This window comes from Lynx canadensis, chromosome D4 (genome assembly GCF_007474595.2).
Source record: "Lynx canadensis isolate LIC74 chromosome D4, mLynCan4.pri.v2, whole genome shotgun sequence".
NCBI lineage: Eukaryota > Metazoa > Chordata > Mammalia > Carnivora > Felidae > Lynx > Lynx canadensis.
In genome coordinates this window covers 79,469,639-79,483,748 of record NC_044315.2, presented here as the reverse complement: position 1 = coordinate 79,483,748, position 14,110 = coordinate 79,469,639, and the positions used below count along the sequence as shown (strand labels likewise).

Genomic DNA, 14,110 nt, shown 5'->3' with positions numbered 1-14,110 from the left:
CATTATCGTGTATTTACTACCTAGCACAGGGCCTGGTGTGCAGTGTGCAGGCACATGGTGAATGAGTGTTGAACGTAGTAAATACTAGTAAGATTATTGTTCTTTTCTGATCATCTTTGGTGTACAAAAGGTTAGAAACTGTAGAAAAGTGTAAAAACATCACATAGCACTCCGCTAAAAATTTTGGTACACACACACACACACACACACACACACACGCTTTTAGCTCATTCATGAAGTTCAGTAAAACTGACTCCTACTGGGGCGCCTGGGTGGCTTGGTCGGTTAAGCGTCCGACTTCGGCTCAGGTCATGATCTCACGGTCTGTGAGTTCAAGCCCCGCGTCGGGCTCTGTGCTGACCGCTCAGAACCTGCAGCCTGTTTCAGATTCTGTGTCTCCCTCTCTCTCTGACCCTTCCCCGTTCATGCTCTCTGTCTCAAAAATAAATAAATGTTAAAAAAAAAAAACTGACTCCTACTTCTATGAATTTCATGGTTTGCTTCTCAGCTAACATACTAACAATTTTCCTGTCCCATTCAATATTTTTCTAGAACTTGACTTTTCTTGGCTGACAAAGAAGCCAACACGTGGATGTACCACCGTTTATGTACTCTTTCGCCTGGTTAAGGTGTGGCGCACATCCTTTTAAACCCTTTAGGGGTTGTGAACCCTTTAGAGCCCTTGCTGATCACTGTTGATACATTACTTTCCAGAAGTATCACTCGTATCCCCGTTTACAAGTGAGAGTATCCTACTCACTACACTTGCGTCTTCGTTGCGTGAGTTGATTTGTAAGTGGGTTGTTGTTTTTTTTTTTTTTTTTCTTTTTTGCCAACTTGGTAGCTAAAAAGAGTAGGCCGTTTTATCTTGTACTGATTTTATTACTTGTGAACACAGTGCTCTTTTAACTTCTTTTCTTCTTGAACTTTATTGTCTTTTCCCTTCTCTGACTCGTGTTCTTTGCTTTCTCGTGCCCTTGACACCCGCCAGGTAGGCTTTGCCCCTGCCAGCAGAGGGTGAGGGAGACTTTGCCGGCCCCGACTGGGTATTGGCAGTATGCACACGGCCGTGTCGCAGGGGCTGCTGGAGACGGGAACGTTCCCGTCCCGTCACTTGCCCTCGGCACCCTGTGCCTTCTGGAGAGGCTCCATGTTGCCGAACCACGTGAACCGCCCTCCCGCGGACCCTCTTCGTGGCCTAGTAAATACGGTTAACGCAGGTGGTTATTAGTCGTGGTTATTGATTGGGCTGAAATCACCACCGAAATTCTCTCATAATCTATAATTCACCAGTCTTGAAGAACAATAAATTGGTGCCGTCTGGCCCCAGGCCCTCGCTCAGCGTGTGGATACAAACCCCGTGGCCTGGAGATTTACGCTGCCCGTTAAAGCCGGCTTGTCCATAATCCTTTTCAAGACTGCCTGTAACACCCTTCTCATCCCCCGCCCCTCCCCCTCACGCAGGGTCCACACTCGGCGCCCCCGGGCGGGTTTGTCACCGGCGTGGGCACAGCCAAGCAGATCCTCGAAGAGGCCGCGAGGTTGCTGACGCTCTTCTGGAGGGTCTCGCTCCCCACAAATGACCAGTGCTCGCTTCAGGGTGAACAGGTAGGAGGGGACACAGCCTTGCTCGCGGCAGATGTGCTCTCAGTTTGGGGAACAGTCAGAGGGAGGGGAAGGTGCCTTGTTTGTCAAGAGTGACACGCCAGGTGCCGTGCCGGCTGCCTCAGGCGTGTTCTTACCTGCTCCCCCAGCGCCTCTGCTGGGCCAGCCTGTGCTCCTGACTGACCGCAGGCCCACCCCCGGTACGTCTTTGTTGCGGGAAATCCTGTCTGCATCTTGTACAGGAAGCTGAGACTTCGGGAGAGAGGCCCGACCAAGGGTACAGAGCTGGTTTTGAAGGCACAAGTATCAGAATCCAAAAGATACGCTTTTATTGTACAGGTTTTAAGTCCTAGTTTGTCCTCATAGACTAGCTCATTCCCTTCCACTCTAAATCTCTTTTCATTTTAGGTGCCTTTCTCCGGACCGTCTGATGCTTCTGGCATCATATTTTAGTGGGTCTTGCTCCAGTCTCTTCTATTACTAAGAAAGGTTTTTGGTTTTTTTTTTTTTAACCAATGAAAATCATTTATCGTGAAACCACTGAAACTTCCCTTGAAAGCTTGACTTTGCAGTAACTTGAACGTGACTGAGTTCAGAACCGTTGCTCCCACCACCGCCCTCACCCCCATCTTTCACGGCACAGACCGGGCGTCCGGCAGAGCAGACGCTCCCTGGGGTTTAGTCCGCGGGAAGCAGGTCGAGCAGCCACTCTGGTCATGAGAGAAGCGTCCCTGGGAGGAAGGGCCCGCAGATGACGCAGAGTCAGAACTGTGCTTGGCGGTCTGACAGATTCGCTCCCCTTCAGTTACCTGACCTGTGACTTTGTGCCAGAGGCCAGCAGGCAGGCAGAAGGGAGTTTGAGTTCCACGCCGGTTCTTGCCCTCATTACACCCGTTCTGACGGTGCTCGGGTCCCCCCCGCCCCCCCCCCCCCCCGTCATGGCAGGGGAGCAGCGGCGAAGCAGCTCTCTGCTCCGAAGGGTCTCATGAGCCCCTCCTGAGGCTTCCCTCTCAGGATCCTGGGGAGGAAGTGTGGCGGAGTAGGTAACTGGTCATTTCGCAGGGAAATCGTGTTTTGCCCACTTCTCGCGGGGGCGGGGGCCATGGAGAGGGAGAGGGCCCGCTGGGCTCCAGACCCATGTTGGCCTTTGTTTTCTGCTCACCCACCAAGCTCTTCCCGTCGTAGGCCTGATAGCACAGATGCTCTGACTGTCCACCTCCCCCCACCCCGGCCCGCCGGCTCCCACTCGCTGGCTGGCTTCTTCTCACCTCTCAGGTCTCAGCTTAAAATGTTACCTCAAGGTCAGAGAGGGCTCCCCGATTGCTCAGTTGTAGCATCCTCTTCTGTTTCATCACAGCCCTGATTAAACTATATATTTGTTGTTAGAGTTAATGTCTGTTTCCTCTGTTTTCCAGGAGGGGCCATGGCTGTTTTCATATGTTTGAATGAATAGTTTTTCTCTCATATTAGCAGCCTAGCACTTGCCCGTATGATTTATAAAGCACAGTGTGTCCGAACGGAACCCAGCGCAGTGTTTTTGTCCTCAGTACACAGTAACGTCTGTTAAGTAGACGGAACGCACTTCTTATTTCATGTGTGTGTATAAATATAAATTATAGACACGTTGATCTCTCCCACCGGCCAGCTAGTCCGGCGACTGGCCAGTGCTTGTGATGACTCACCCTTCTTTCCAGACGTTTGTCGTATAATTGATTATGCTCACTTTAGCATCATAGAATTGGAGAGCCAGAAAAAGGACCTTAGAGACACTCCAATACGATGGCTCGTGGACACAGACCCCCTGTGTGGTGTTAAATTGCCTCGAGCCACTTTTCTGCCCCTGCCTGTGTTTCATACGGTGCCTTTTTCTTAGTGTGAAATGTGTGTAAAGCAGATTTCCAAGTTGTCTCCAGCAACCCCAATGGTTTTTTTTTTTTTATGACCTAAGGTTTTCTCTGTCATTAATTTGCCTTTTGCATGTACTATACCACCCCCCTGCCATCCCGAGGGCTAGTCTGGAAAGTGTGTATCCTACTCATCTGTTTATCTAAGAAAGTTGTGAGGAGAGATATGAACATATACATCTACTTGTTTGGAAAATTTTTGATTAGCTAGAACAATAAACGATCACAAGAAAACAGGCTACCTGGGGAGGTGGGAAGGAAGAGGTTGGAAGGACGGGCGTAGAACATAGATTTCTCTCCCGAATGGACCTTGTTTCGCCAAGTTTGGCATTGAAACTATGTAAGTGTTTTAATTAAAAATAAATCAAAATGAGAATAAAAGCAGTCTCTTAAAATTCATAGCAAAATGAAACAGACCTTCCTGTAGACATCGTTGAAGGCGTTACCCATGCAAAGAGGAAACATTTCAAGCCTAGAACACGGTAATTTGACTGCATCCCTAATGGAACTACTCGGAGGTTAAAAAGGACCTGCAAAAACCATTTTTGATTGTTTCTAGTGATATTGTTAATAATGATATTGGTGTTGATAGTTAAAACTGTCATATTTCTATTAGAGGACCAAACAAATAGCTAATTTATTAAGATTTTTACTGTCAGGGAAGAGAGATAAATTTAAAAAAATCAGAGAAATAAAAATCCTGCCATCCTTGATTTGAAAATATCAGCATGAACTCATGGGTTTCCAATTAAAAACATTTACGCTTAGGTTTTAAAAATGTCCAATCCAGTACCAGTGAGTACCTCAAGCGCCGAATTATGGTTTCTAAGTACCTTTCCCCACTCACGGGAACGAGGACTCCCTGGAGAAATGGCTTGATTCTAGGTCTGGGGCCGGAAGTATACACTATGAGCCTCGGACATCTTTTCATCGTAGGGAAAAAGAGGGGAAAGAGGGAGTAAAACAGATTTACGGTGGTTCTCAAAATATGGCCCCCTGGACAGCAGCATCAGTGTCGTCTGAAAACTTGTTGGAAAGGGAAATTTGGGGCCTCACCCCAAACCTGCTGACTCAGAAGGTCTGCTTTTGCAGGTCGTCTTGGTAGCCCTGGGAACCACTGGATTAAAAGGAACTTAAGAGACGTATAGTCACGTGCTAAACATGGAGTTTATTTGGATGCTGGGGAATCAGACCAGTTGTTCAAAAAAATTACGATGCACTCAGGGGAATGTGTCTCCTGACACGTGGTGATATTAAGCAATTTCTGTCATTATTTGAGATGTAGTGATGATGTTGTGTTTTTCTTTTTATAGATTTTGGTTTTTTTTCTGGACCTATATACCAAACAACTGTATGGCTGTGAAATGTAATTAGCTCCTGGGATTGAATTTAAAAATAGTTGTAGGGTGCAGATGGGCAGGGACGGAGACGTAAGGGGTTTGGCCGTGAGTTGATAATGGCCGAAGCTGGGTGGGTGCCTGGCGGTTCATTATCCCGTTCCAGGACGTTTGTAAATGTTTAAGACTTTTCGTTACAAAAAAGAAAAAACCAACCGCTACCAAAGCCAGCTCCGGGAGTCAGGCCGCCTACCCGTGCTGGGAGGGGCGTGGGGCCCAGCCCTGAGCTGGGCTCTGTGGCCCTGAGGAGGAGTTGGTCTTTTGAACTCTCCCAGGTGTCGGGCACCCTGCTATGCACTCAGCACCTCCTTCCATCCCTTCCGGGAGCCTCCAGAGCTGGGTATTATTATTGCCACCTTGCAGAAGGAGGAACTGAAACTTCTTGCTTTGTCATCATCACAGCTGGAAGTGACCAAGCCGGGTCGAGCCCCGTTGAGTGTTTACCGTGGTGAATTCATCCTGTAAAAATGAAGATTTTAGTTCAGTGGGGCAGCAGACAGACACAATTAAAATTGCTCGTTTTAAAGGCTGGATAGAATATGTATAAGGTGCAGGGCGCCAGGGTGGCTCAGTCGGTTGAGCATCCGACCCCTGATTTCGGCTCAGGGTCACGACCCCAGGGTCATGGGATTGAGCCCTGTCGGCCCTGCACTGAGCGTGGTGGAGCCTGCTTAGGATTCTCTCTCTCCCCCTCTGCCCCTCTCCCCTGCTTGCTCTCTCTCTCTCAAATAAATAAGGCATTTGGGGAGAGCAGGTGAAAATTAACCCACCAGTTGGCAAAGGGTCTCGCAGCACCTACTGTGTGCCAGGCGCTGGTGGTCAGAGGGAAGAATGGGGTCTTGGGTGAAGCAGCAAACAAGTAGATGACCAGTTACGGTTCCACATGAAATGGGCAGTGATATGGGGCGCCTGGGTGGCGCAGTCGGTTAAGCGTCCGACTTCAGCCAGGTCACGGTCTCGCGGTCCGGGAGTTCGAGCCCCGCGTCGGGCTCTGGGCTGATGGCTCGGAGCCTGGAGCCTGCTTCCGATTCTGTGTCTCCCTCTCTCTCTGCCCCTCCCCCGTTCATGCTCTGTCTCTCTCTGTCCCCAAAATAAATAAACATTAAAAAAAAAATTTAAAAAAAAATAAAAAAAAAAATAAAATAAAAAAAAAAATAAATAAAATAAAAAAGAAATGGGCAGTGATAGAGGGAGCGCTGGGCATAGTGGGTGCCCGAAGGAGCGCTAACCAACCTAGACTCCGGGTGGGGAGGAGTCTCAAGGAAAGCTTCCTGGAGGAGGTGTTGCCCAAGGTGACTTTTGGAAGAGGACTAGAGGTCAGCCAGGCAGGGGTGAGGAAATAAATCATTGTCTGCAGGTGTATCTCCTTTGCGTCTCACTCTAGATGGATGGGTCAGGGGTTATCCGGGTTGTGTGGTCTGGGAAGCCATGACCTGAACACAAATCTTTGTGGGCTCTTAGCGTGAGGAAGAGAATCAGAGAAAACCGAAGGTTTAAGTTCAGGTCTGTTGTGGAAGGACCGTTGACAGTCTTGTAGCTGACACAATTGGTGAATCTTGAAAGTAGGTTAAAGCAGGGAATCAAGAGACGATACATACCTTAAACACTGTAATTTAACTGAAAACAGTTCAACGTACATTCATTTGGCATTCTTTTGATGTAGGGCCGGGGCCTTTTCTTTGAATACGGGTCTGCTGATTAGGGTTTCACATCTTCCTTCTTTCATAAACTACATCCATAATGTATGTCTGTCACTTCCAGTTTCTGTTTTTTAAGATGAAGAAAAAAACGCAGACACTTGTAAGGCAACTCGAATATAGAATTCTTCTAGACTCCGATCCTCCCACGTCTTCCAGAGTTGATCCCCCCCCCACCCCACACACACCTAATTTGCCAGAAACGTGGTTTTTAGTGACTTGCCTTTATCACGTCTTTTCTGAGGCATATGTTTTCATAGTTCTCTGTTCTCATGCATGTATTTCATGGGTTTACTAATACTTAATTAAATCCTGTAACCGATTGCAAGTACAATTGCCTTATAGACAAGTTTGGGAACAAAGTAAAGTGGTTCCTTGTAAGCTGACCGCCCAACATCTGCCCTCTCGGGAACAGAGGTGTTTCACGGAAGCAGAGGGTAGCCTGTGGTGGGGGGGGGGGCTTATGAGAGAGGAGGGTCCTCACCTCTGTGACCTAGTTCCCTGGAGACGGTGGAGAGAGCCCCTGGGGTGTCCACATTGCACGGGAGAGCTGGGGACTCTGGCTACCCATGCACTCTCCCCACCCCTCTAAAAGATGGAAGCTGTCCGAAGGATTAAACTCTCCTCATAATGCTTTTACGTTCTCTTTTTTGTACCATCAAAAAATTTGCTTTATAGTTTTTGTAAAAAACCGTAACAGAACCTCACACAATTCTGATACATTTTAAAAAATGAAAAATAAAACTTCTAAATCACATCCCTCAGAGATAAATCACCGTTAATCATTTTGACGTTGTCTCTCCGTCATCAGTTTTTTAGACATCTCCGTATACGCATGTACGGATATAGATAGATGTATGCGGTTTTCTGAAACAGGAATGCCTGATATACAATAGCTGTTCTGGGCTCTCTTTGTCACTAATTGTGATCATCTTTCGACGTCAATAAATAGAGTTCCACAACATCATTTTTAGCAGCTGCACAGTTATGCCATTGTCTGTAAGACCCGTGATTTACTCATCCAGACCCCTGTTGGAACAAAGCAGGTTGTTCATTGGCTCCTGCTATGAAGAGCGCGGAGATGAACCTCCTGGGACGTAGGCGTCTTCCTGTGCTTGTGTGGTTACTTATTGGGGCAGATGCCCAAGTATAGAATTGCTGGGTCAGCAGGTTGAGTGCGTCTTACGGTTTGGTAAATCTTGCCAGGGCATTTCCCCCCGGGCCGCCCCTGCGGCCACGAGAGTGCCTGCCCCACACCCCGGCTGTCCCTGGACTTGGCCCATCTGACCAGCAGAACATGGCTTCTAGTTTTCCCTCAACTAGCATCGTCAGGAAGGTCGCGCATCTTTTTGTGTGTCTTTTAATTCTCTCCTGTGTGATACACTGTTTTGTACTCTTCGTTCATTTTTCTAATTCCTTTTCTCCTGAGGCTGGAGAAATGAAGGCAGAGATCACCAGACTACACAAAAAGCTGTTTGAACAAGAAAAAAAGTTGCAGAACTCTGTGAAGCTTTTGCAGCTGAGCAAGCGCCAGGAAAAAGTCATCTTTGACCAGTGTAAGTGAGCGGTGGGGGGCGGGCCGCCACGTCCAGCCACTTTGTGCCTCCGAGGACAAAAAGCCCAGTCCCGGACACCTACTTTGGAGCCCAGATCATGTGTCCTCATGCCTCCTATTTATGGGTTTCCTTTCATACTTCGTCCTTTTTGACCCGCACAGACAAATAAATGCACTTAACAGACCTCAGTGGTGAGGCCACGTGGTGCCAGGGACAGTCATCTCGGTGGGGACACAGGTGTGTGGGGTAGGGTGTTAGGGAACCCTGAGAGGGGAGTGGGGGAGGGCGTCCTTCTGTCCTGGAAGGTGGGCTTCTTGGACAAAGGGACACCTGAGCTGAGTCTGCCAGAAGGAGCAGGTGTTGGTCAGATGGAGCGGTGCGGAGGGGCAAGAAGCATATGTGAGAAACCTACAGCAGCTCACGTGGCTGGAGCAGGACTGCGAGGGGCAGGTCGAGGCTGGAGGGGCCGCTGGGACCAGGACTGCGGCGTGAAGGCCTTAGAGGGCAGGCCCAGGGCGGCTGGCACGCAGGGTAGGGCAGGGACCTGTCACCGCGGCTCCCCTGGTCCGGGCAGGCGAGGAGGAGGGCCTCGGCCGTACCGCGCGGATCCAGGGGAGGGGATGGCCGTGAGGCCTGCTTCCCAAGGCAGATCCACAAACTCAGGCTCAGGGAGGCTAAATGACATTTGTAACGTCAGTCCTCGTCCGATCCAGGAGCTTCAGAGATCGTGGGAACCCGCAGCCCTGGGGCGCCCCTCGTGTCTGTCACAGCCCTGGCCGGCCTCGCGGTCTGCCCGTCACCCTCCCTGTTGTGGGAGGGCCGCCCACTGCGGACCTTCCCTCCGGAGGTGTCAGTCTGCCCCGTGCTGCTCGCTCACCAAAGGCCAACGTTTCTGTGGCATTTCTAAGAAGCACAGAACCTAGATTGTGGTCGGGTGGGAGTTCTCCTTAGCCACCCCCGGGGACCTTCTGAACACGGACTCCGTGAGACTGGCAGAGTTCGAACTGCGGAAGAAAGAGACGCGGTCGAGGAGCAAGCGCTAACGTCCCTCCCGTGCCCCCGTGCCGGGCTCTGGGCACGGAGATGAACGGCACCGTTCCTGCCAGCACAGGGCTCTGGCCTGATGAGGGGGACACGGAAGTTAGCTGCCGGGCAAGGCGCTGGGTGCCTCCCCCGCAGCCTCGGTGCTTCGAGGCTCTGGACTCACTGGGTCTTGAGTAGGAGTTACAGAAGGGCTAGGGACAGGGTTGTGGCAGGTGGCCTCGAGGGTGGGAACTAAGCATTCGGGAACACAGGAGGTGCGAGGGGATTCGCCCTGAGACGCCGCGTGAAAGAGGTAAATAGGGACCGGGTCCCAAGGGGCCTGTGGATGGACTCCAGGGGCTGTTGGTGTTCATCATGTCTTAGAAGGTCCTTGTGGCCGAGCGCGGAGGGGCCAGGAGGCAGAGACCTCTGTGGGGGCTGTGGCAGTCCCCCCGCCCCCCGCCCATGACAGCAGGGCTGGGGCGGGGCTGTGGAGGGGAGGGGATGGTGGGCAGATAGTGAAGACGTTCGTGTCACTCAGAGAAAAGGAGCCCTGGCGGGGCCTGTGGGGGACAGTGCCAGTCGTGGCCACGTGTGAGGCGGCTGTGGAGCATTTGGGTCCGACCCCAGGGCAGCAGGGGAACGGGGCAAGTCCGGGACAGTTAGGACTCTGCGTTAGCACCTCCTGGGCAGCCCCGAAGGGTCACGGGGCACTTGCTGCTGAGGAAGTTTTGGAAGCGGGCAGTAGGTTCAAAGGTGTAAGTTCCTGTGGTAGATCCAGAGGACAGAACCCAGCCTCGGGGTCCTGCCTCAGTGACACGCAGCCATTAATGAGTGCCGTCCTGTGTCGCCTGGACTAAATGACTCCCCGAGCGTCTGATTCCTCATTTCTAACGGGAGCCGGTAATTCCAAAGGACTCAGATTGGCCAGACAGGCCTGGGTTCTAATCACGACTTTGTAAAAAGCACCTCAGTTTTCCTATCTGTAAAGTGGGATGGTAATAATACCTAAACTTTATCGTACCCTGGGAACAAAGCAGATGCTCAGCAGACCCTAGTTCTCTGCCTCTTCTTTTCCTGTTGGCTCGGACTGAATTCCGGGTGTGCAGGTGGCAGACCATTCATACAAAAAAAATCACAAATGTCTCGCACCGCCTCCCCTGCTGAAATGGCGTCACCCACCTCCGTGTCTCCAGGGCCTGGCCCCGAGCGGGGATCGGCTCAGAGCTGGGTGAGGGGTTGCCCAAGGTCGCACAGCGGGCGGCTGACTCCGGCCGGGCTGTGTGCCTCATCCCAGTGAGTCGGGTCCTTGGACGTTTCCCCAACCCTGCCAGCCTCACGGGGCTGCTTCTGGCTCTGAGGGGCCAAGCGGAGGTCGGCGTAGTGTCCCCTCCCCTGCCTGCCCTCACCTGGTGACTGGGGAGAACCAGGGCCCGGGGCTGGTCGGTGCCGGAGGCAAGCCGAACACGTGTCCCGGAGCGTGCAGGGGAGAGGAAGGACAAGTGTCACTTCCCTCACGGCCTCTGACGCAGGAGAGCCTGCTGCGCAGGGTCGGGGGTATTCGCTGAGGTCACAGTTCGCGAGCTAGACCCCCCTGTCGGTGTCTTCCCTGCCAGCAGTGAGGTGGGAAGAGCCCCGTACTGAGTGGGAGAGTCGTGGGTTCGAGTCGCACCTCAGCCCCGGGCAAGCCTGGGTTTGGACGAGCTCGTCACTGCGCTGTCTTCCCAGGCTGCTCCTTGCAGCAGGGATTTTGGGCTCTGCAAGGTGAGCGGTACGGTTCAGACGTGAGGCCCCTGCAGCTGGGGGCGGGTGAGCCCTGGCTCCTCGCCGGGAGCGTGGCGCTTTGGGACTCCGGTACCCTTCCGGTGTGATGTTTAACCTCCACACCTGGGAGGCTGAATCTTTTCTGGGTCACAGGCCCCTTGGCCGGTCTCAGGAGAGCTGTGAGTTCTCGCTGCAGAAAAACGCACACATCCAGATGCACACAGATTTGTGCTTTCTTTCCAGGGATTTGGGACCCCTCCTAAAGCAGAGCCCGGACCCAGGTCGAGGGGTCTGCAGCCTGGGGGTGGGGGAGGGCACGGAGAGACAGTGGGCACCTCTGAAATCGACGTCGGCCGGTTAAAAATGAAGCCCACGCCGGTTATCTCCCTCCGCCACCCCCCCCCCCGCCAGCATCACAGATTGCAAACAGACTTTGTTACCCCCAGATGGAAATTTTTTTGTAAGGCAAGAAATAAATATTTTCCCCAGGCCACCACGTGGCTCCTGTTCTGAAGGAGACGCTGGGGAGTTGGGCTGTATGTGTGTTGATGGGGAGTCTGTTTCATCCTTGGGCACCATTGGCCAAAGCCCTAATTCCAGAAGCCTTGGTTCTGTCTCCTCCGGGGAGTAAATGGAATCTGTGACCCTCGCCAAGGCCTGTTTAGAAAGGACCCCGGATCAAGGCAGAAATCTCTTCCGTGGCGGCATTCCCCCTGTTGCCGGTGTTTGTGCCGGACAAGAAAAGGATTGAGGGAGGAAGCGGCCTTCCTGTACATTTGGCTGCACCCCCCTTCCTCCCTGGGGTTCTGACACACTGACGATCTGCCTGCACGCAGCTGAGAGCGTCCGGTCGGCGGGACCTCTGAAATCGTCCTACCCGGGGAACCACGTCGGGTTCCTGTACCTGCTGAAGGGAGTCCAAGGAGCAAAAATGCCCAGAGTTCATGCTTTCCCTCGGCTGATGGGAAGCCCGCCCTAAGGGTAAAAATTGACTTTGCAGAACTGCCCGTGACCCTTGCCTTGGGCCTTGGCACACGGGTTTGCTTGGAGTCGGGCACACCCCCTTCCCAGAGAAACCACAGCGTGTGGGGGCTAGTCAGTCACAGGCCTCTCCCCTGCCCTGCACCATTGGCCCCCAGACCCACAGAGGTGAGGCTTTGGGGTGCCTGGGCGCCCGCCAGCCTTGTGGAGCCTTGGTTTTGTTACCTAAAACATGGGCCAGTATCGCTGTGAGGTTGTGGCCTAGCATGAACGTGAAGGGGTGTCTCCGGTACCCCACGGATTCTTTGGTCTTGGGCTGTGTGATGGGGCAGATGGAGCCTCCCACACCCCTCTCTGGGTCTGGATGCCTCGGGCCTGTCCACGTGTCTGTCTGACCCATTTGGGGTTCAGGAGCCTCCTCCCTGCAGCTGGCTTTTACGCTGTCTTCCTGGGCATGTGTCTAACGATCCCTATTCTTTCTTTCTCCTCAGTGGTCGTAACCCACAAAATCCTCCGGAAGGCCCGAGGAAACCTGGAGGTAATGCCCCTTTGAGTTCTGTTACTGAAAGCCCATTTGGGGCATGGGGAGTGGGTGCAGGGCAGGAAATTACTTTGGAAAAATGAAGTTGAAGGTGGAACTGGGACACACGTCCTCCACGATTCTATTTTTCTGCCAGTAGCACATAAAAAGTTTCGTTTTAGCGTGGCATGGTTTCAGTGGTTGTTCTAATCATTAAGTTTGTGTGCTGTTTTTACGAGGGACGAATACCACAAACAGTGCCTGGCACATAGTAGGTGTTTGATAAACGTTTCTTGAGTGAATGAATGAATGAATGAATGAATGAATACAGTATGATCTCACTGCCATTTGGTTCTATAAATATTTACTGATCAAACAGCATGTCTTTGAAAGTAGTTTCACAATAACAATTTTGCCTTTAACTCTGTCAGGGATCTTAACTTCAGAAACCCTCCACTGGACCTAAAATTCTCCTTTTCTCCCTCCCTTTTCCTAGCTTAGGCCCGGGGGTGCCCACCCAGGAACATCCAGTCCCGGCCGACCAGGCTCGTGAGGAGAACTTGCAGCCAATAAAGCCTGTGGTTCCCACCGAGCTCACGCTGTGTCTTTGTTACAAGTGGGGTTTCTATTTATTGAGGGGGAAAAGAAAGGACTGTCTGGCTGAAGGAAATCTACTTTTCCCTTTATGTTTTCTATCCTAAAGCTGGTTGAAGGGCTGTTATCAAACAGCGTTCAGATGCTCAGTAATGAGGCTTTTCACGGGCCTCGAGCTTCCGGGCGCTGGGTGTGCCCCCCCCCCCCCCCCCCCCCCACCGAGCTGCGGCCTCGTGTCTGTGCACGGCGGTGGGCTTCGTGTCCACCATGGATTGGCCGAGTGCTCAGCCCAGCCTGCGGTTTGAAGATCCTCAGTGAGTGATTCGTTTCAACTTGGTGATTCGGTTATTGCGTGTAGGGCCCCAGAGCCCAGGCCCTCAACTCCACAGAGGGACAGGCCAGGGGCTCGGCAGTGGCCCGGCCCTCAGATACCTCACAGGCTCTCTGTCCAGGTCACTTAGGTGTCCAGGGATGAACGATGCCATGCGGCGTGGCCAGGGCACTGGTGCCTGTATCTGGCCTACGCTGGGCAGTACATGGTCACATCCTAGAGCCGTCCCCGGAGCTGGTGCGTTCCCAGGGTAGGAAAGATCCAAAGGTGAGGCCCGGAGCGGGGACTTGTCACTGCAGCGTCCCCCAGATGACGGTGATCTTTCCATTCCCCTGTCCACAACACTGCCTGGTGCTTTGCTACAGTCTTGCCACCGACCCTCATGTTCAGCCTTCGCCTTTGCCCTGAGCGTCATGGTTTCCCTGAGCAATGCACAAGGTAGGGCTCAGCCCCCTTTGCAGAAGAAGCCCCGGCAGCCCTGAGGGGCCCTGCTCTGCCAGGACGCTTGCTGCTCAGCTGTGGCCTCGCTGCCCCCCACCCACCTCTGTGCCACCGCCTGGGCATCCCCTGGGCCTGGGTGGGGAGCGTTCTGAATCCTGACTCCGTCTCCCTCTGTGCCCGTTCTGGCCATCACTCTTGGGGCTTCAGTGTCCGGGCGACACTTGTTTACTTGTTTTCTTGTCTTCTGCAGTTACTCTGACACTTTGTCCTTGAACTGTCGCTTCCTGTCCGTCAGCT

At 52.5% G+C, this 14,110-nt stretch overlaps 1 protein-coding gene across 5 annotated transcripts in view; it reads left to right on the top strand.

Moving 5' to 3' along the window:
* The window catches only part of CDK5RAP2 (CDK5 regulatory subunit associated protein 2), a 172,574-nt gene extending 159,534 nt beyond the window's left edge, over positions 1-13,040 (top strand). For all 5 annotated transcript variants that reach the window (XM_030294528.1, XM_030294525.1, XM_030294524.1 and 2 more), the window contains 4 exons: positions 1,465-1,608; positions 8,033-8,159; positions 12,419-12,465; positions 12,944-13,040. In XM_030294528.1, the coding sequence (XP_030150388.1) occupies positions 1,465-1,608; positions 8,033-8,159; positions 12,419-12,465; positions 12,944-13,000 (375 nt within the window). In that variant the 3' untranslated portion in view covers positions 13,001-13,040. The remainder of the gene's footprint in view (positions 1-1,464; positions 1,609-8,032; positions 8,160-12,418; positions 12,466-12,943) is intronic.
* The last annotated feature ends 1,070 nt before the right edge of the window (positions 13,041-14,110 follow it).